This window comes from Oncorhynchus nerka, linkage group LG20 (genome assembly GCF_034236695.1).
Source record: "Oncorhynchus nerka isolate Pitt River linkage group LG20, Oner_Uvic_2.0, whole genome shotgun sequence".
NCBI lineage: Eukaryota > Metazoa > Chordata > Actinopteri > Salmoniformes > Salmonidae > Oncorhynchus > Oncorhynchus nerka.
Window position 1 is genome coordinate 16037183 of NC_088415.1, and position 23820 is coordinate 16061002.

Genomic DNA, 23820 nt, shown 5'->3' on the forward strand with positions numbered 1-23820 from the left:
TGGCAGAAGGTTAGGTTGTGATGTGGTTGTGATATGGTTGGGTTTGGTTACCTCTGGGTGGAAGGGGTGGCAGAAGGTTAGGTTGTGATATGGTTATGATGTGGTTGGGTTTGGTTACCTCTGGGTGGAAGGGGTGGCAGAAGGTTAGGTTGTGATGTGGTTGTGATATGGTTGGGTTTGGTTGTGATGTGGTTGTGATATGGTCGGGTTTGGTAACCTCTGGGTGAAAGGGGTGGCAGAAGGTTAGGTTGTGATGTGGTTGTGATATGGTTGGGTTTGGTTACCTCTGGGTGGAAGGGGTGGCAGAAGGTTAGGTTGTGATATGGTTATGATGTGGTTGGGTTTGGTTACCTCTGGGTGGAAGGGGTGGCAGAAGGTTAGGTTGTGATATGGTTGTGATGTGGTTGTGTTTGGTTTCCTCTGGGTGGAAGGGGTGGCAGAAGGTTAGGTTGTGATATGGTTGTGATGTGGTTGTGTTTGGTTTCCTCTGGGTGGAAGGGGTGGCAGAAGGTTAGGTTGTGATATGGTTGTGATGTGGTTGGTTTGGTTTACCTCTGGGTGGAAGGGGTGGCAGAAGGTTAGGTTGTGATATGGTTGTGATGTGGTTGGGTTTGGTTACCTCTGGGTGGAAGGGGTGGCAGGAGTCAGGTCGTCTCCGGTCCTTCTGGAACTTCAGTCGTTCACACTTCAGAGACTCGTTATGTGCAGCCGCAGTCAAGGAAGGCATGGGAGACTTCACAGTAGAGCACACTACTGGTCCACATTCAAAGCAGCGTGCCACAATATAAGGAGCACCTCACACAAGCACCGTACTTGCTACAACAATGTATCCCAGACAACATATGACAACAGATCAACGCTAAAGTGAATATTGCTTTGGATAGGAATTTCCCTTCTTTTCATTGCAATTCCATGGTTGTAACTAGGAGCTGTGTTCTTCCAGCAGGCTTTCAGCCTGGCCTCTCTATACTGTAGCTCAGCGTCTGCTATTGATCAGGCCCCCATCACTAGCACAGGCCCTTATGAAACATCACACACGAACGCACTCAGTCACACACACACACACACACACACACACACACACACACACACACACACACACACACACACACACACACACACTCCGTTGTGAAACAGTCCATCTGTTAGAGCGCCATGCATTGTTTGAAACCCTCAGCCCTCCAGCCTCAGATCTCGTACCCAAACATGCATGCGCACAGGCACACACGCACACACACACACGCACATGCACACACACATGCACATTCACACACATATGCACACACACACACACACAGCTCTTTCATCCAACTAACGGAGCAAAGGGCAAACAAACTCTCACCAAACCCACCCGCAAATTAAAGCGATCTCTGTTTTTCCCATCGTTCCTCTCAGAGGATACAAAACAATAACTCACTGACCATAATGATGCTGACACTGGAATTCATGGGGTGAAAAAGGAGAAATAAGTTGTGTGTATCAAAATACATGAGAAGGGAATAACGTTGTTTTTCTTTTTACTGTGTGACAGCCCCTGAATAAGCAGCTGTGGAGCCAACCGAAGGGGCCGTGGGAGGTGATCACTGATCATATTGAAGTCAGACAAGCTTTAATGAAAACCCTGGAGGTTTTGCTACATTTTGCGGTTGGCTCACACACACACTCAAAAACACATTCACTCCCTGAGTTCGAGAGATGTGAAATCAATTCTACCCGTACCTCTGTACTGTGCCACTCATGCCTTACACCACATCCTCTCCCCCTGTTCCCCTGTCCACACCCCTACACATATCCACACCCCACTGTCCCCTATTTCACCCTTTACTCCACCAGTCCACCCCTTCCAACCGGTCTCTGTGATAAGGATATACATGATCTCGATGGGGTCCATGGTGATTGGAGCAGCATCAGAACAGTCACACTTGTTGTCTACCACCACCATGAAGAGATTACTGCTGGGAATCTGCTGGATCACAAATGATCTGCCAATAGGAAAACACAGAGGAAGGGAAAGGGCGAAAAAGAGAGAGAGAGATGGAGGAGAAACAGAGAGATGGAGGAGAAACAGAGAGATGGAGGGGAAAGAGAGAGATGGAGGAGAAATAGAGAGATGGAGGGGAAAGAGAGAGAGATGGAGGAGAAATAGAGAGATGGAGGAGAAATAGAGAGATGGAGGGGAAAGAGAGAGAGATGGAGGAGAAATAGAGAGATGGAGGAGAAATAGAGAGATGGAGGAAAAATAGAGAGATGGAAGGGAAAGAGAGAGAGATTGAGGAGAAATAGAGAGAAGGAGGGGAAAGAGAGAGAGATGGAGGAGAAAGAGATTAAAGAGGAAGAGAGAGAGATGAAGGAGAAAGAGAGAGAGAGAGAGATGGAGGAGAAAGAGCGAGAGAGATGGAGGGGAGAGAGAGCGAGATGTACACTTCAGATTGACCATGAATATGTATTACAGTACCAGTGTAATAGGGGGACACTTTGAAAAGATTCCAATGGGCATGTGTCAAAAAATATGCCTTGTCTCGGTGTGTTGCACACACAGGCACACGCACACGCACACACACACACACACACACACACACACACACACACACACACACACACACACACACACACGCACACGCACACGCACACACACACACACAAAACACACACATATTCTAACCCCCCCCACACACACACGGCCCATCCAAGGCCCTCACCGATGAAGTGTTGCAGAATATAAAACACTCCAAAGGAGAGAAATGGGAAGCAGACTCCAGTTCCTCGAGTTCCAGATCTTCCCATGGCTGGGTTTAACTGGCCGAGGAGACACTGTCTGATCTGGCCTCCTGGTTAGTGATTTATGTCTCAGCATAGGGTTTATGAACAGGAGAGGCCGTAAAGATGATCTCTTCTTTCTCTCTCACTCTCTCTTTGTCTTTCTCTCTGACCCCCTCTCTTTTCCACCGACTGTGATTTATGTCTCTCACTGTAATGCATTTATCACTAGTGCATCTCCTCAAAGGAGAGGAGACACGCACGCACGCTCGCCTGCACACACGCATGCACGAATACAGGATCTCCGCAAAAGAACCTTCAGAGGAAAGTAGCCTGACTAAGTATACAGCCTCTCCAGCTTAACATACCCTAGTCTAACCCAGTCCAACCCAGTTACTCCAACTCAGCCCAGACTAACCCAGTCCAACCCAGTTACCCTAACTCAGAGCAGTCTAACCCAGTCCAAGCCAGTTACCCTAACTCAGCCCAGACTAACCCAGTCCAACCCAGTTTACCCTAACTCAGAGCAGTCTAACCCAGTCCAACCCAGTTTACCCTAACTCAGCCTAGACTAACCCAGTCCAACTCAGTTTACCCTAACTCAGCCCAGTCTAACCCAGTCCAACCCAGTTACCCTAACTCAGCACAGTCTAACCCAGTCCAACCCAGTTTACCCTAACTCAGCCCGGTCTAGTTTTAGAGGCCCCCATCTTAGCTGTGCAGAGAAATGTTTGAATTTTTAAGCCAATTTCCTGCAATTCTACATGGAGCTGAGAGACATTTTTGTAGTTTGAAAGCTAATTATCTACAATTCTACACGTTATGTCATGGAGCAAATATAATATTTAGCCGTTTTAAAGCAAACTCCCTGCAACTCGATGCATTTTGCTCAAACATAGTAACAAAATCTATACTGCTAAATTCATTGTTTGGGGAATTTTCACTGATTGTCTAGATTTTATTTTGGTTATTGTTAGTCCTCAAAGATTATATTATGTAGCTCTATTATATTTTCTACAAACTTTACATCTTCTTTAAGTCTTTTAAGTTTACACTGAAAGTGTTTTTCCATCCCGAAAATGAATTTATAAAAAAAACAGTTTACACTGTTTGGACTAGGCGTCCCAAAAACACGCTGCCCAAGGATACCAATTGCAAAAAAATCCCTGTCCAGCACAGTCTATTCAAGCCCAGTCCATCCTAACCTAACTCAGCACAGTCTATTCAAGCCCAGTCCATCCTAACCTAACTCAGCACAGTCTATTCAAGCCCTGTCTAATTTAACATAACCTAACTCAGCACAGTCTATCCAAGCCCAGTCCAACTCAGCCCAGTCTAACCCAGCCCAGCCTAACCTATTCTAAATCAGCCCAGTGTATCAAAGAGCTCTATTTTCATGTAATCTGACCAAAGCACTGGTTCCAATCCAAGTGCCGATGCGTTTACATTTGTTGGATTACATGAAACTAGAGCTCTTTGGCCAAGCACAAGTAGTGGGTTTGGTCGTCAAAATGGGAATGCATGAGCAGAAAATAACCCCATAACAACTGTAAAATATGGTGTTGGATCTTCGATGTTAAGGGGCTATTTCACTGGTCCTTGGACCCTTGTTAAGGTCAAAGGCATCATGAACTTTACCCAGTAGCAGGACGTTTTGACAAAAAACATGTTGCCTCTGACAGGAGGCTGAAACATTAGATACATTTCTGTTTCAAAACTGATTCCAAACTATAAGTCCTGCAAACACATGCTTACCACCGTTAGAAAGGTAAGAACCTTTGGATTCCAATACAGGTGTGGGATTCAATTACAGAGCCAGAGCAACAGCATGCAAAGAAAAGCACAAAAATACATGCATATATATATATATATATATATATATATATACAGTGCCTTCGAAAGTATTCAGACACCTTGACCTTTTCCACATTTTGTTACGTTACAGCCTTATTCTAAAATGGATTAAATAAAAACAATTCCCCAGCATTCTACGCACAATACCCCATCATGACAAAGTGAAAACAGGTTTTGTGAAATGTTTGCAAATGTGTAGAAAACAAAAACAGGAATGCCTTATTTTCATACGCATTTATGAAATGGAGCTCAGGTGCATCCTGTTTACATTGATCATCCTTGAGATGTTTCTACAACTTGATTGGAGTCCACCTGTGGTAAATTCAATTGATTGGACATGATATGGAAAGGCACACATCTGCCTATATAACGTTCCACAGTTGACAGTGCATGTCAGAGCAAAAACAAAGCCATGAGGTGGAAGGAATTGTCCGTAGAGCTCCGAGACAGGATTGTGTCGAGGCACAGATCTGGGGAAGGGCATCAAAAAATGCAGCATTGAAGGTCCCCAAGAACACATTGGCCTCCATCATTAATAAATGGAAGAAGTTTGGAACCACCAAAACTCTTCCTAGAGCTGGCAGCCCGGCCAAACTGAGCAATCAGGGGATAAGGGCCTTGGTCAGGGAGGTGCTCAAGAACCCGATGGTCACTCTGGCAGAGGTCTAGAGTTCCTCTTTGCAGATGGTCGAACCATCTCTGCAGCACTCCACCAATCAGGCCTTTATGGTGCCCAGTGAAGGTATCTAAATACTTCCAGAATGCACTGCACTGTATACAGAGCCTTCAGAAAGTATTCACACCCCTTGACTTTTTACACATTTAGTTGTGTTCCAGCCTGAATTTAAAATGGATTAAATGTAGATGTTGTGTCACTGTCCTACACAATACCCCATAATGTCCAAGTGGAATTATGTTTTTAGAAAAAAATAAAAATAATAATGAACAGCTGAAATGTATTGAGACAATAAGTCTTCAAATTTGCTTAACAACTCACATAATAAATTGCATGGATTTTCTCTGTGGGCATAGTTTTTAACATGATTTTTGAATGACTACCTCATCTCTTTTTGAATGACTGCCTCACCACACATTCAATTATCTGTAAGGTCCCTCTGTCGAGCAGTGAATTTCAAACACAGATTCAACAACAAAGACCAGGGAGGTTTTCCAATTCCCCCGCAAAGAAGGGCACCTATTGGTAGATGGGTAAAAATAAAAAAGCATGCAGTAAGTATCCCTTTGAGAATGGTGAAGTTAATAATTACACTTTGGATGGTGTATCAATACACCCAGTCACTACGAAGATAAAGGTATCATTCGTAACTCAGTTGCTGGAGAGGAAGGAAGCCACTCAGGGATTTCACCATGAGACAATTGATGACTTTAAAACAGTTACAGAGTTTAATGGCGGTGATAGGAGAAAACTGAGGATGGATCAACAACATTGTAGTTACTCCACAATACTAACTTAAATTACAGAGTGAAAAGAAGGAAGTCTGTATAGAATAAAAATATTCCAAAACATGCATCCTGTTTGCAATAAGGCACTAAAGTAATGCTGGAAAACATGTAGCAAAGAAATGAACTACAAATGAATACAAAGTGTTATGATTGGGGCAAATCCAATACAACATATCCCTGAGCACCACTCTTCATATTTTCAAGCATGGTGGCTGCATCATGTTATCCACAAGAACTAGGGAGTTTTTCAGGATCAAAATAAATGGAATATAGCAATGCTGGAAAGACAGAGGATAGAGGAGCAGTTCATTCAGTCTGCTTCTCAACAGACACTAGGAGACAAATTCACCTTTCAGCAGGACAATAACCTAAAACACAAGGCCAATTATACACTGAAGTTGGTTACCATTGAATGTTCCTAAGTGGCCTAGTTAGAGTTTTGACTTAAATCAGCTTGTAAACCTATGGCAAGATTGAAAATGGCTGTCTAGCAATGATCAACAACCAACTTGAGAGAGCTTGAAGAATTAAACAAATAAAAATATTGTAAAATTGTAAAATCCAAGTGTGCCAAGCTTTTAGAGACTTAACCAGATCGGCAGAGATTTGCAGCTGTGAGCCTAAGATGATTCTAACACGTATTGGCTCATAATTATGTAAATGAGATATTTCTATATTTAATTTTCAATAAATGTACAAACATTTCGAAAACCATGTTTTCAATTTGTCATGATAGGGTTTTGTGTGTGGATGGATGAGAAAAAATAATAATAATTCATCCATGGTGAATTCAGGCTGTAACACAACAAAATGTGGAATAAGTCCAGGGGTATGAATACTTTCTGAAGGCACTGTATATATATTTTCTTTATTTTGCGGGGAGGGTTGGTTCCCAAATTGTCTCCATGTTTGGGAAAAAGACATTTGATAGTTTAGATTTGAAATAAAATATGTCACCAATGATCCTAAAACAAATACAAATAATAAAAAAAGGTTAGGACTTTTACCTAATAGTGGCGCTCTAAACATGCTGGCGCTGAGCCATTAACTAATATGTTGTTTTTTAGTCGTTGACCAATGTTGGTTCAATCATTTGAATTCCATTTAGTTCTATATTTTTTGTGAGCCAAACGCTCTGTTTCTCTAGACAGAAATCAAATAATTAATGACAGAAATCAAGACAAGAACTATGTGGGACGCTGGGCTGAAGGGAGTTTTCAGTCAGCAAATATTCAAACTAGTTTAGCTACAATGACTCCAATAATCCATTGCGCCTATTCTTTCTGGCTCAGACAGAGATGGATAAACTTTTACGCTACTTTATGTTAGATACACACAGACCGCATGAGAGAGGAATGTACAAACACAAGGAGAGAGAAGGATAGAGACAGTTCGTGAAAGTATGCCTTATCTACTTTGAATAACTAGTAAATGATTTTGTCAGACAGCTCTGCAGCATACTTAGGCAGGCTTGCCTATCTAACTAGGATGACTACAGACAGTACAGTATTTGGAGCACAGAGAGAACGTTGTCTGGCTGGCTTGCTGCTTCTGCCTGATCAGAGATAAGATGATGACTTTAAGGAGTGAAAATAATAATTCATCAAAAATATACTAAGTCATATACACAACTGAAATATTTTATTATTTCATAGTAATTTCCAATTTCTCTATTGGTGTCTACCCAATGTGGACCTTAAACAGACAATGGAATATTTTCAGTGTTTTGGCAATTGCATGTTTTTTTAACTTCCATTAAAAAGATCTAAAATAATTTGAATGTCATTATTGTCCCCGCGATGAAATCGGGAAGGGAGCTGTGGATCGGTCTCCATCCGTATGTATGTTTGTATGTTCATTAGTCTCACGCAATATCTCAGACAGCACTGGGCCGATTTTGACGAAACATGGGGGAATGATGCGTGTTGTCATAGAGATCCGGCATTTACAAAATGACACTGATTGGCCAAAGACGAGAGCTATAATAATTAACTGAAATTTGTAGTCACACTAAAACATGCATAAATTCCCATAGGAACACAGACATTTTAAAAGTGCAGGGCTTGTGCAAAGTGCCATGTCTTTGCGTTTTGTCTTAAAGGAATGTACATATGAGGAGAGAGCTGAAGTCGTAACCTTTCACTGATGTAATCTGATCTCATGTATGATTTCCAGTTCGTCCACTAGATCGCAGCAGAAGATCACATGGCGTGACTTGGCCACTTGAAACCAGATGCGTTTGATCTGTGCGAAAATGGCTGAAAGTAGTTTCAAGCCTTATGTCATAAAATGACCGTGGCGATCGTGGCTTTTCAGTTATCCTGTAACAATGACATCGCCAGCAGTAAAAAGACAAGTGCTGTAGCTTTGGAATGATCTGTCCCTTTCTATTTTCTGACTGACATTGACTGAGTGGGTACAACTTAGGCTCCGCGGACCAGGTACCAGGTCCAAAACAACCGCTCAGAGTTTAACAGGTTACAAAATCTCACATTTTTTGGAGCATACAATATTGCTCAGCATTTAAATGATTTATTTGATACAGTCATTTTGCTCATCTTTTTCAAGGGTGTCAATCATTTCAGACCCCACTGTATGTGTGTACACACACTCAGTGGGGTAAAATACTTAAGTAAAAATAATTTAAAGTATTAGTTAAGTAGTTTTTTGGGATATCTGTACTTTACTTTACCATTTATATTTTTGACTACTTTTACTTCACTACATTCCTAAAGAAAATGGTGTCCTTTTACTCCATACGTTTTCCCTGACACCCAAAAGTACTAGTTACAATTGGAATGCTTAGCAGGACAGGAAAAAGGTTCAATTCACACTCTTATCAAGAGAACATCCCTGGTCATGCTTCCTTTGTCTGAGTGTTGGAGTGTTCTCCTGGCTGTCTGTAAATGATGTCTGAGTGTTGGAGTGTTCCCCTGGCTGTCTGTAAATGATGTCTGAGTGTTGGAGTGTTCCCCTGGCTGTCTGTAAATGATGTTGGAGTGTTCCCCTGGCTGTCTGTAAATGATGTCTGAGTGTTGGAGTGTTCCCCTGGCTGTCTGTAAATGATGTCTGAGTGTTGGAGTGTTCCCCTGGCTGTCTGTAAATGATGTCTGAGTGTTGGAGTGTTCCCCTGGCTGTCTGTAAATGATGTCTGAGTGTTGGAGTGTTCCCCTGGCTGTCTGTAAATGATGTCTGAGTGTTGGAGTGTTCTCCTGGCTGTCTGTAAATGATGTCTGAGTGTTGGAGTGTTCCCTGGCTGTCTGTAAATGATGTCTGAGTGTTGGAGTGTTCCCCTGGCTGTCTGTAAATGATGTCTGAGTGTTGGAGTGTTCCCTGGCTGTCTGTAAATGATGTCTGAGTGTTGGAGTGTTCCCTGGCTGTCTGTAAATGATGTCTGAGTGTTGGAGTGTTCCCCTGGCTGTCTGTAAATGATGTCTGAGTGTTGGAGTGTTCCCTGGCTGTCTGTAAATGATGTCTGAGTGTTGGAGTGTTCCCTGGCTGTCTGTAAATGATGTCTGAGTGTTGGAGTGTTCCCCTGGCTGTCTGTAAATGATGTCTGAGTGTTGGAGTGTTCCCCTGGCTGTCTGTAAATGATGTCTGAGTGTTGGAGTGTTCCCCTGGCTGTCTGTAAATGATGTCTGAGTGTTGGAGTGTTCCCCTGGCTGTCTGTAAATGATGTCTGAGTGTTGGAGTGTTCCCCTGGCTGTCAAAAACAGTCATAAAAAAGGAAATTGTGCCATCTGGTTTGCTAAATAAAAGGAATTTGATGTTTAGCATTTACTTTTACTTTATACTTTTACTCAAGTATGACAATTGAGTACTTTTTCCACCTCTGTACTTAAGTACATTTAAAACCAGAGAGTTTTAGACTTTTACACAAGTAGTATTTTACTGGGTGACTTTCACTTTTACTTGAGACATTTTATATTAAGTTATCTTTACTTTTACTCAAGTACCACAATTGAGTACTTTTCCCACCTCTGCACACACTCACACACAGAACGGTGTGCTTCTGACACACACAAACACACAGAACAGTGTATTTCAGACACACACAAACACACAGAACTGTGTGTTTCTGACACACACAAACACACAGAACTGTGTGTTTCTGACACACACAAACACACAGCGTTGCAGTCAGAGGAGAAAAGTGTCATAGAAGCAATAAGTAGCACTTTCTCATGGCTCTAACCCCTTAACCATGCAGTATAAACCATGCAGTATAAACCATGCAGTATAAACCATGCAGTATAAACCATGCAGTATAAACCATGCAGTATCAACCATGCAGTATAAACCATGCAGTATAAACCATGCAGTATAAACCATGCAGTATAAACCATGCAGTATCAACCATGCAGTATCAACCATGCAGTATAAACCATGCAGTATAAACCATGCACTATAAACCATGCAGTATCAACCATGCAGTATCAACCATGCAGTATAAACCATGCAGTATCAACCATGCAGTATCAACCATGCAGTATAAACCATGCAGTATAAACCATGCAGTATAAACCATGCAGTATCAACCATGCAGTATCAACCATGCAGTATAAACCATGCAGTATAAACCATGCAGTATCAACCATGCAGTATAAACCATGCAGTATCAACCATGCAGTATCAACCATGCAGTATAAACCATGCAGTATAAACCATGCAGTATCAACCATGCAGTTTAAACCATGCAGTATAAACCATGCAGTATCAACCATGCAGTATAAACCATGCAGTATAAACCATGCAGTATAAACCATGCAGTATAAACCATGCAGTATCAACCATGCAGTATAAACCATGCAGTATAAACCATGCAGTATCAACCATGCAGTATAAACCATGCAGTATAAACCATGCAGTATAAACCATGCAGTATCAACCATGCAGTATAAACCATGCAGTATCAACCATGCAGTATCAACCATGCAGTATAAACCATGCAGTATAAACCATGCATTATCAACCATGCAGTATCAACCATGCAGTATAAACCATGCAGTATAAACCATGCAGTATAAAACATGCAGTATCAACCATGCAGTATAAACCATGCAGTATAAACCATGCAGTATAAACCATGCAGTATAAAACATGCAGTATAAACCATGCAGTATAAACCATGCAGTATAAACCATGCAGTATAAAGAATACCATGACTTCCCTATCAAATACCACTCTTGGTCATGTATGAATTATATGTACCACCCGCATGATACTGTAAACCCTAGTAGCAGTGACTAGCACTGGTAACCACTTTATCGAGGGAAAATGTACTTGCTACGACCAGTGGTGGGACAGGTACCCAACTGTCATACTTGAGTAAAAGTAAAGATACCTTAATAGAAAATGACTCAAGTAAAAGTAAAAGTCACCCAGTAAAATACTACTTGAGTAAAAGTCTAAAAGTATTTGGTTTAAAATATATTTAAGTATCAAAAGTAAATGTAATTTCAAAAATATACTTAAGTATCAAAAGTAAAAGTAAAAGTATAAATCATTGCAAATTCCTTATATTAAGCAAACCAGACGGGACAATTTTCTTGTTTTTAAATTTATGGAAAGCCAGGGGAACATTCCAACAGTCAGACATCATTTACAAACGAAGCATTTGTGTTTAGTGAGTCCACCAGATCAGAGGCAGTAGGGATGACCAGGGATGTTCTGTTAAGTGTGTGAATTTGACTATTTTCCTGTCCCTCTAAGCATTCAAAATGTAACAAGTATTTTTCAGTGTCAAGGACAATGTATGTAGTTAAAATACATTATTTACTTTAGGAATGTAGTGAAGTAAAATAAAAGTTGTCAAAAATATAAATAGTAAAATAAAGTATAGATACCCCAAAAAACTCCTTAAGTGGTACTTTAAAGTACTTTACACCACTGGCTACGACTGTGAAATGTGATTGTCTCATCTAGCTATCCTAAAAATAATGCACTAATTGTAAGTCACTCTGGATAACAACTCAAATTTAAATGCAAAAATGTATAAAATACGAACCCTGTCTACTATGGACGATGTATACTTTAGTGCACTTGATAACATACACATTAATGTTGACTTACAATGTACAGTTGGAACAGCCACCAGGGATAATCTTCAAGTCTTGTGTTTTAAATGGACTACACCAGAATGTGCTTCGTAAGGACACGTCTCTCAAAGAGGACAGAGTTAGTTGAAGACGACAATAGATGGTCCTGTGTATTGTGGCTAATAGATGTGTGGTATCGCTGCAATAAAACTATTCACTTCTGGAGCCTAAAACCTCAACTACAGCCACTTTGTTTCCTCTTTCATAACCTGAGCGCAGGTGTATGATAGTTGCTTCATATAACACACACACACACACACACACACACACACACACACACACACACACACACACACACACACACACACACACACACACACACACACACACACACACACACACACACACACACACACACACACACACACACACACACACACACACAGACAGCACGCACGCGCGCGCACACGCACACGCACACACACACACACACACACAGACAACACACACACACACACACACACAGAGAGACAAACAACACACACACACACAGACAACACACACACACAAATCCGCTCTTAAGTAACAAACTAAAAGTTCACTAAATAAACACTGAAGAGTTGTTCAGTGGAGGAGAGCCGTGGAGCTGTGAGAATATATTTCCTACAGGCTAAAACGTGTCCCAATGAAAATAAGAGAACATCTCTCAGTCAGCCACTAACATAAACCAGATGTTTATTACCAACATCCCCTATTACTAATATGAGCTATAAAATTCCATATAACCAAAATAAAAACTCCATTTCACTTTGTCAAATTCATTGTGCTTTAAAAAGGATTTATAGGAAACCGACTAGTTGGGTTAGACTGAGAGTTCTGCCTGCTCAACTCAAACTGCTTTCATCTATTCTACTGACAACAATGTGCTCTTCTCAAAGCATCATCAGATCTTTAATGTGTGTGTTCGTGTGTTTGTGTCTGTGTGTGTGTGTGTGTGCGCACGTGTGTGTATATGTGTATGTGGGTGTGTTTCCGATCCTGTCGCTGATAAATGTAATAAGATTATATTAATCGCGGATTCTCAGTTAGGGTTCAGAGTTCAATCCATCACTTTTGATTTATTCATATTTATTCAAATATAGGCCTGACACAACTCACCCATTGGCTGTAAATGCTAAAATACCTGGGCCCTCTGGGATCAGCCAATCACAGAGGCTCACTTGGATCTGTGTGGCGTGTGATTAGCTTTAGGGTTCGTTGCCTGGGTGACTTCTCTTCTGTTTGAATATTAGTAAGGCTATACCTTGTGACAGATATCCTGCATGTGTGTGTGTGTCTGACTGCACCCCAACCCGCATTTAATCCTGGCACCCAGGGCTGTGGTTACCCTCCTGACCCTGAGAGCCAAAGAGAACACACACACACACACACACACACACACACACACACGCACACACGCACACACGCACACGCACACGCACACGCACACGCACACGCACACGCACACACACACACACACACACACACACACACACACACACACACACACACATACAAACACACACACACACCACACATACACACATACACACATACACAGACAGACAGACAGAGACACTTCTAAGTTTCCTTGGCAGCCCCACAGCTGGGAGCAATGAAGGGCCCATCGCAGTGATTCAGAGAACACCCCACAATTGCCTGACAGAGAAGCCCAAATTGTTAATGGGGACCACACTAATTTCCCCGTTTCTAAAGGAAGCTTTTGCCTTTTTTTCTACTCATCTCTCCCTCAGCTTGTGTTGTGGTCACATTTTAAACTGTGTTTGAGAGAGTGTGTGTATAAACATGTGAAGGTACGTGGGCATGCGAGTGTATAGGTCTATGTTTGTCTATAAGTGTGTGACTGGAAAGCAATTAATCCTCCATGGCTGTTAACTGTGATAATCAGCTCTATGCGGAGGTGAGACCAAGTCACTATTATTCAAGTCACAAGTAAGTATCAAGTCACAAGGTCCAAGTGTAGATTTATTTACAGCTCTTGGTGATCCAATGGTGAAAGCACCATATCATACACAATATACAAGTAGATTTAACAAATATACACAGTCAATAGCCCTAAAGGTATAGCCTCTGTATCAGGCTTTAACCTGTCCTATCTGAGAAATCAAATAGGTCTACATAATAAGCACAACAAAGCACCAAACAATTACCAAATAGGCAATTACAACCAATAAACTGGTTCTGCAATGTAAAGGACATTTCCATATCCATTGTTACACTTGTACATGTGTCTTAATCAGATGTAATGTTTATTAATGATATTCCACCACCATGCGAACATGTAACAATCATTTTCTCTTATTCAACACCCTGAGTCGAAAACGTGGAGCGCAGGCCGCGTACAGTAGCCTATTTCTATGTGCACTAAGACGCGCGTGCTCCTAATACGAACAACAAAAACGACAGGGAAATAGGACACAGACACACGGAACTCCGACATGAACATGAACAAAGGAAACTATACATTGAATTAAATAAACAGAACTTCCACCTCATGAGTCTATTGCGAATGTTCACATGTAATATAAACATTGCGCCCACTCAGAGCAGAGTAAGTAACGATTGGCTATAAAATGAAAACGTATCGTAGGCCTATCAAACGTGAAACAGAAATGTCTAGGTGTTCCAATAAACAGTAAGGTAATGGAACGATTACAGTTTTTTCCAACTGCTTACACACAAAATCTTTTCATGTCACACGATTTCTGAAACCTCTCACTTTAAAGTGCAAAACTACACACCAAATATCCAAAACCATAAGCTATTTCTCAGCCTTTGACTCAGTTGTCAATTGCATAAAACACTTTTTCCAAAACACTACACACAATTCTCTACCTAAAACACAAAAATCTAACAGGAAGGGACTTGCTTTCCTTTTCCAAACACAACCAATCAAAATGCTACACTTACTCACCACACACACTCCTCACATGTGCAAATATGTGCAAACACTAATAGCTTAACTGATCATTAACCAATCACTGCTTTACTGTAGTATAGGCCTATAAATAGGTCATAGGTCAGATTACCTGTTTTGAACAATGGATGCTAACAATGGACAGAGAGCAAGAGGAGTAGGAGGGAGAGGAAGAAGAGGACGAGGGCAAAGAAGAGAAGGAAGGAGAGCCATCTCTGATGAGATTAGGGCAACACTTGTTGATCATGTGATCAACCACGGTTTGACCATGAGAGAGGCTGGACTGAGAGTCCAGCCCAACTTGAGTCGATTTACAGTGGCGTCCATAATTCGAACCTTCAGAAATGAGAACAGGTATGCAACTATCTAATGACTATGTTAGCATTACAGTAATGTACTGTAAAATACGTACGACTGCATAGTATTGGATACACATTTGTAACTCTAAGCCATCCATTTACTGCACTGCATTGAATGAATGAGGTTGGTTATCATGCTGTACTACATTGTTTTGCACATTGTTTACAGTTCCTATGCTGAACACATACTGTGTTTGAATTCTGTACAGAGTGGAAAGGCAAAGATCATGGAGGACGAGGATGCTTGTTTACAGATGTACAAGAGACTGCAATTATAAATATGGTTTTGGCCAACAATGCAATTAGGATTCGAGAGATAAGAGAGCATATCTTGAAGAATGACACCATATTTAACAACATCAATGCTGTAAGCCTGTCGACCATACAACGCATCCTCCAACGGCACCGAGTGACGATGAAACAACTTTACAAGGTGCCATTTGAGAGAAACTCTGACAGAGTCAAGAATATGCGACATGACTTTGTAGAGGTATGTATGCAACACTACTTCCAGTACTTCAGACCATATTTACTCATCTGTATATCCTTTTGTCTGTTGCAGAGAGTATTGGACCTGGATGCCCATGTAATTCGCCATGAATTTATTCATGTGGATGAGGTTGGCTTCAACCTCACCAAAACCAGGCGCCGCGGAAGAAATGCAATAGGTCAGAGGGCATTTACCAATGTCCCCGGACAGCGTGGGGGTAATATAACTATGTGTTGTCCCTGGACAGCGTGGGGGTAATATAACTATGTGTTGTCCCTGGACAGCGTGGGGGTAATATAACTATGTGTTGTCCCTGGACAGCGTGGGGGTAATATAACTATGTGTTGCCCCTGGACAGCGTGGGGGTAATATAACTATGTGTTGCCCCCGGACAGCGTGGGGGTAATATAACTATGTGTTGCCCCCGGACAGCGTGGGGGTAATATAACTATGTGTGCTGCCATCACTCAAAACGGGGTCCTCCATCACAATGCCACACTGGGTCCGTATACAACACCGGCCATATGCTCACTTTTCTGGATGCAATTTACACAATGCTTGTCCCTGATCCAGATCAGGAGCCTGCTAGATTTGTGGTTTTATGGGACAATGTTAGTTTTCACCGGGCTGTTCTGGTCCAAAACTGCTTTGCCACCCATCCACAATTTGTAGTACCTACCCCCATATTCACATTTTCTAAACCCCATAGAGGAATTCTTCTCAGCCCGGCGCTGGAAAGTGTATGATCGCCAACCCTATGCCCGCATTACGCTTTTCCAGGCAATGGAGGACGCATGTGGGGACATAGAGGTTGCCTCTGTCCAAGGTTGGATACGCCATGCTAGGAGATACTTCCCTCCATGTTTGGCAAGAGAAAACGTATCTTGTGATGTGGACGAAGTCTTTGTGGCCAGACCCAGGCCGGAGAAGAGATGAAGCTTAGCACTGGTGACTGCCCCTACCAATTCCTGGACTGCCCCCCCGGGACCCCACACACACAATTGTGTTCTTTACTGTATTCTAAAGAATATACTTTTGGGTTACATATGTTTATGGTTTTGTTGTATGCTACTGTATAGAACAGTAATGTTTGGCCGAATAAATATTTTCTGTTTCTACATTGCATTGGTGTTTACAGTGTACTTGTTACTCCTCTCAGCAGATTACTTTCACTGTAGAACATTGTATTGAAATGTAGATATAAGCCTATGAAAGACCAAAGAGCTTTAGATTTAGAACAACAGTGTTTACATGGTATATCCAAAAATGTACTTTATGAAAGCAGTGTTTGCCATTTGATGCAAATGCTTCATTCTGACATGTGTTTATGGCATTTTGAATGTCGTGTTACATTTTGAAGGAGATGAGAGGCATTTTGCATTTTGTGTGTGCAGTTTTGGGAATTGTGTGTAGAGTTTTGAAAAAAAGGAGACAGTTTTGAAAACGTGTGTAAGCAGTTGGAAAAAACTGTAAACGCTAGCAATTATTGTAGTATTAGATGGGATATATATTTACAACACATGGCCTATGGATTTAAATGTGAAAGCAACAGCCAAAATATCAACAAGAGAAAAAAATCACTCTCCACTGGCGAGAGTTTGAAGATTGCAAATGAAGAGCCACGCCTATGGTGCAAGCTTCAGAAGTCAATGAACAATATTAAGCAACTGTTACATACCAAAGACCAGTAGACCTATGCTAGTAATTGTTGCCCCATTGCTGGTGAGCTTGCAAAGTAACAGTACATATTCTTGGTCACTAAACATTTTTGGAACAGCATATTTATTTATTATGGCAATCCTCTCCCTCTACAATTTGACGTTTGCGCTGCAAGAGATCCTATAGCTGTAGCCTACAACAAATCAGCAATCTTTCGCTAGCTCACCGATCTGTGTTGATTGATTGCTGGTCCAATAAGAGTGCCGATTGTGTTTCACTAGCCAATATGTTGCAGGGTGATGCTGCAGCTCTACTGTCTCTGGCTGCATGTCGATTAATCCATGTGGACTGTGCCACAAAATGAGTGACATTACAAAACCTGGCCAGATCATTTCAAGTCATCAGTCTCAAGTCAAAGTCGAGTCCCGAGTCCAGTCTCAAGTCATCAAATCTGTTGTCAAATGTGTGACTCGAGTCAGACAGGAGTCCAAGTCATGTGACTCGAGTCCACAGCTCTGGCTATATGTAATGAACTGTGCATTTTAACGGTTTACAGCAGTACTAGTGGAAATAAAGGACCATAGACTGCATTTGATTGGCAGTGTGTGTGTGTGTGTGTGTGTGTGTGTGTGTGTGTGTGTGTGTGTGTGTGTGTGTGTGTGTGTGTGTGTGTGTGTGTGTGTGTGTGTGTGTGTGTGTGTGTGTTTGTGTGTGTGTGTGTTTGTAAACTGTGACGTACTTGATGCATCCCTCACAGTCGATGTTCCCAGTGGTCTCCTTTATGGTTCTCTCTGAGACAAAGGCTGGGTACTCTGTATCACATGGCACCAACATGGTCCGATCACCCCTCTGGGCTAGAGAGAGAGAGAGAGAGGGAGACAGAGAGAGAGACAGAGACAGAGACAGAGAGACATTTGGAGATTAGAATAAAACATTATTTTCTAAACTACTGTAAATATGTTAATAACACACTCCTTTTACAGACATAGTGAAACTATGCAATGACTACATCCAGTTTATCTGATAGTGGTGTTTTTACATGTGTTTTTACATGTATCACTGCTGCCACTCAGTGATTCGTGGTAGTACTGCAGTTGATTAAAAAAAGGATATACAGAACACTGTATTAATTCATTGCACAAGCAAACGACCTTGTCTACAGTAAACATACATACTAAATGACTATACAATAAGAAAACAATGAGCTTAAAAACATTTCTACAAAGAAACATAGTCACAGGCTGATTAGGAAGGAGTGTGCATTAACATACAGTAGCTTTATGGGATGGTTTTAATTGCTGTTGTGTATCAGCGGCCTAATGGCGTCGGGTTCGTCTGAACGCTTAGGATTAGTTCAATTTGAGGACGTGCATGGACACACATGGATTCCGTTGCCAGTTGGTTCTGGTGTAGGACTGGCCTATCTTGTGTGTGTCTGATGGTTTTGTCTCTTTTGTGAGGTGATAGGAGTGTAAGAGCTGGGGTTACCGAGCTGTGAAATTGTGTCTTCTGTTCCATGTCCAACCCAAAGAAACTATGTTTCTACAGCATTTTCAGCAGCCCTCCCGTTCTCTCTCTCTCTCTCTCTGTCTCTGTCTCTGTCTCTGTCTCTGTCTCTCTCTCTCTCTGTCTCTCTCTCTCTCTGTCTCTGTCTCTGTCTCTCTCTCTCTCTCTCTCTCTCTCTCTCTCTCTCTCTCTCTCTCTCTCTCTCTCTCTCTCTCTCTCTGTGATTTCATTAGTACACTATTGACCAACAGTAGGCCTGCATTCTAAAAACAGTTGTTCATATTCTCTCCTCTTCTTCTGTCAGGTCTTGGTGAGCCTTCTAGACAACCTTTGTGTGACAGCTAATATTTCACTTATTTGTTTTGGCACTAGGTAGCAACATCTAATGCCTCCATTTGACGCTAGTTTGAGGGACTTAACTGCCAGACAGGGAATCAGGCTTACACAGCCCATTAAGTATTGAGTGGAACATAGTTCCTACCTTGGCAGTGGCCTGTCTGTGTGTGTGGATGAAGCCTGTCTCTCTGGTTCCATAAAGGATATTGCTTCCTACTGCCACCAACATGACACACATCCTCACAGATCATAAAGCTCACGCATGCCTGCATACGCACACAAATAGATGTATGCACGCACACACACACACACACACACACACACACACACACACACACACACACACACACACACACACACACACACACACACACACACACACACACACACACACACACACACACACACACACACACACAGCGGGGTCAGTTGAGGTAGCTCCATGGACTGCTCTGGCTGTCCTTTAAATGTCCTGTAAGGAGTTTGTGACCATTAGTCTTTCATTCTGTTTTTCCAGCGGTCACACTGACTCAGAGAAAGAGAGAAAGAGACTGAAAAAGAGAGAGGTGAACGAGTGGAAAGACAGAGGATCATGGAGAGGTCATGACTGAGATGTGTGTTTTGTGTGTGAGCAAGGTTTTTTTTGCGGTCAGAAGTTATAGTCTTGCTCATGTCCTGCACTCTTAACCTCTCTGCTGTGGTTTTCAACATAGAACAAAATGTGAGTGGCGTCTTCAACATCCAATCACAATTGAGTGTGACGGGCTCGCCCAACCAGCAGCTGGCCTCTAAACACACCTGACCCTACTACCCACTTACCTTTGGCTGTGAGGTCAGAGTACCACCAGCTGTACAGATTAAACTCCAGCATAAAACTGAAGAGAAGGAGAAAAAAGATACATAGAATCATCATCAATCCTCATATTCTCAGAGAATCACAAACACACAGTTCTACTACGTATCAACTTTAAACCCTTCAATACAGAACCTATAATCCACAACAACCACAACAACCCAATCCCCCCTGGGACTGAACTCTGTGGCTCTGACATCAGACCACCCAGGAAGCAGGGCGATTCCACAACCACAGAGAGCCCACTGCATTGTGGGAGTGCCCCAGCTAAGTGGCGACATAAGGATGTCATTACAGCTCATGAACGGATCTAACGTCACCACAGGCCTAGAGCACGCCCATGAACGGATCTAACGTCACCACAGGCCTAGAGCACGCCCATGAACGGAGCTAACGTCACCACAGGCCTAGAGCACGCCCATGAATGGAGCTAACGTCACCACAGGCCTAGAGCACGCCCATGAACGAAGGAGCACATACACACAAACATCCAGGCGCGCGCTCACACACACACACACACACACACACACACACACACACACACACACACACACACACACACACACACACACACACACACACACACACACACACACACACACACACACACACACACAGCTTACAAGACAAGTTCTGTAAGGAGCCACTTCACTGCGGCAAAGATGGCAAAGTAGGGCTGGAGAGAGAAGAGAGGAACATAACAGTTACCATTTACAACTGAGAAATAATGTCACTAACTTCGTACTGTACATTAACAGTATTTCTGGAGATTGGACATGAACAGATTGGAAATTGGAGAGGGTGTGAGCTTGCTGGAAGGATGCATTTATAAACATGGGGTACTCACGTCCAATAGTGCACGGGAACCGTCACTACTTTCTGCAAAGATCCTACAGATCGCCTGGTAGTCATACAGAGTAACCCTGGAGAGGGGTAAAGAGAGGTGGGGCGGTCAACACCGCTCCATCATTACATTAGTACAGAATTTTGAGGAAATCTTCTAGTCCAAATGTTGCAAAGTAACAGGCCTAAAAATGTTGCCATTTATTTAGAGATAAAGGTAGAAATAAATGAGAGATAAATAAATGAGGGATAATAATTTTATTTAACTAGGTAAGTCAATAAGAACAAATTCTTATTTTCAATGATGGCCTAGGAACAGTGGGTTAACTACCTTGTTCAGAGGCAGGACAACAGATTTGTACCTTGTCAGCTCAGGGATTTGATCTTGCAACTTTTTGGTTGGTAGTCGAACGCTCTCACCACCAGGCTACGCTGCCGCCCCAAAGATGGATTGTGTATGTGTGCCATTCAGAGGGTGAATAGGCAAGACAACATATTGAAGTGCCTTTGAATGGGGTACAGTAGTAGGTGCCAGGTGCAACAATTTGTGTCAAGAATTGCAACGCTACTGGGTTTTTCAAGTTTAACAGTTTCCCGTGTGTATCAAGAATGGTCCACCACCCAAAGGACATCCAGCCAACTTGACACAACTGTGTGAAGTATTGGAGTCAACATTGGCCAGCATCCCTGTGGAACACTTTCAACACCGTGTAAAGTTCATGCCTTGACAAATTGAGACTGTTCTAATGGCAAAAGGGGATGCAACTCAATATTAGGAAGGTGTTCTTAATGTTTTGTAGAGGGCAGTGGATGTTCCATTTGTTCTCTTCCTATAGTTACACGCCTGAGGGGTCTCCCCGACATTACATAGGTGAGAGAGAGGGGGGACGCTCATTCCTTCTCTCCTCCAACTGTTTCTTTTCCTTGTGATTAATATTTCCTTCTCCCCCTTCCTGAGGGGTTCCCTGGAGTAGTTAGAGTATGGGGGATAGAGGAGATGTGGGGGACGCTGGGGGACATGGGAGACATGGGGATGTGGGGGGACGTGGGGGGGACATGGGAGACTTGGGGATGTGGGGGACCTGGGGGATGTGGGGGACGTGGGGGGACATGGGAGACATGGGGATGTGGGGGGACGTGGGGCGACATGGGAGACATGGGGATGTGGGGGACCTGGGGGGATGTGGGGGGACCTGGGGGACATGGGAGACATGGGGATGTGGGGGACGTGGGGGACATGGGAGACATGGGGATGTGGGGGGACGTGGGGGGGACATGGGAGACTTGGGGATGTGGGGGGACCTGGGGGATGTGGGGGGACGTGGGGGGACATGGGAGACATGGGGATGTGGGGGACGTGGGGCGACATGGGAGACATGGGGATGTGGGGGGACCTGGGGGATGTGGGGGGACGTGGGGGGGACATGGGAGACATGGGGATGTGGGGGACGTGGGGTGACATGGGAGACATGGGGATGTGGGGGACGTGGGGGAAATGGGAGACATGGGGATGTGGGGGACGTGGGGGGACATGGGAGACTTGGGGACGTGGGGGGACATGGGAGACATGGGGATGTGGGGGACATGGGAGACATGGGGATGTGGGGGGACGTGGGGAGATATGGGGGCCTTGGCTCACCCTAAGGGGCTGAGATGTGGTTCTGTCTGGGCCGGGTCATTACAGGGTTATCAAACACACACACACACACACACACACACACACACACACACACAAACACACACAAACACACACACACACACACACACACACACACACACACACACACACACACACACACACACACAAACACGTGCAAGCAAGCACAAACACACACGTGCACTTACACAGTTTGCAACAGTTTGACCTCGCTCTGCCGCCTCTGTCTACAGCCCTAGGACATGTTCCCTCCACAGTCCCAGTACCCCTGTGTATGTGTGTGTGTGTGTATGTATGTGTGTGTGTGTGTGTGTGTCATGCTCAGCCCACTCTGTCTACAGCCCAGGGCCTTATTCCGCCCCTGAGCCCCAATACCAGCGACAGGATCCAATTAACGCTAATCTCACTGAGTTAATGGTGTTAGCAGGACCGCTAAGTTAGCCTAGCACCATTACACACAATGGCTCTCTCTCTCGTGTGTGTGTGTGTGTGTGTGTGTGTGTGTGTGTGTGTGTGTGTGTGTGTGTGTGTGTGTGTGTGTGTGTGTGTGTGTGTGCGTTTGTGCATGTTGGCTCCACTCTAAATCAATCTAAAGCCTGTCAGATGACAATAGTGGACTGCTTAAGTCTGATCATGCCGGTTTGATTATTGTGAGATCTATCTGTCCAATTCCTCATTTATTTAAGGTTCCGTATGTTCCGTATGACACACAAGTCATTTATCAGACATCCTCCTCCATATTAAATATAATTTATCATTCTTCAAAGACACTAATCACTTGTATGCTTCTTAACATATTTCCCATGGCTTTGTGAGTTGCGTTGTGGCTTTGATTCCCACACGGGCCACATACTGAAGCACTTTATGTCAAATTACCATATTATTATGATTATTGTATTGTCTGAGTCTGAGTGGAAACTCTGTCAAGTTTATGAGATGCTGTTACTACTTGTGTGGAAATGACGAGCATCTTACCATCTTACCATTGTTTGACATTGTTTGATTGAGACTGTTGAAACTACAGCCA

At 43.0% G+C, this 23820-nt stretch overlaps 1 protein-coding gene across 1 annotated transcript in view; it reads right to left on the minus strand.

Annotated features, from left to right (window-relative positions):
* Positions 1 to 1735: 1735 nt before the first annotated feature.
* cacna2d3a (calcium channel, voltage-dependent, alpha 2/delta subunit 3a) overlaps positions 1736 to 23820 on the minus strand; it is a 452439-nt gene continuing 430354 nt past the window's right edge. The window contains exons 32-36 of the mRNA XM_065006038.1: positions 21141 to 21216; positions 20917 to 20969; positions 20260 to 20315; positions 18338 to 18452; positions 1736 to 1982 (exon numbers count right to left, since the gene is read on the minus strand). Coding sequence (XP_064862110.1) covers positions 1736 to 1982; positions 18338 to 18452; positions 20260 to 20315; positions 20917 to 20969; positions 21141 to 21216 — 547 coding nt within the window. The remainder of the gene's footprint in view (positions 1983 to 18337; positions 18453 to 20259; positions 20316 to 20916; positions 20970 to 21140; positions 21217 to 23820) is intronic.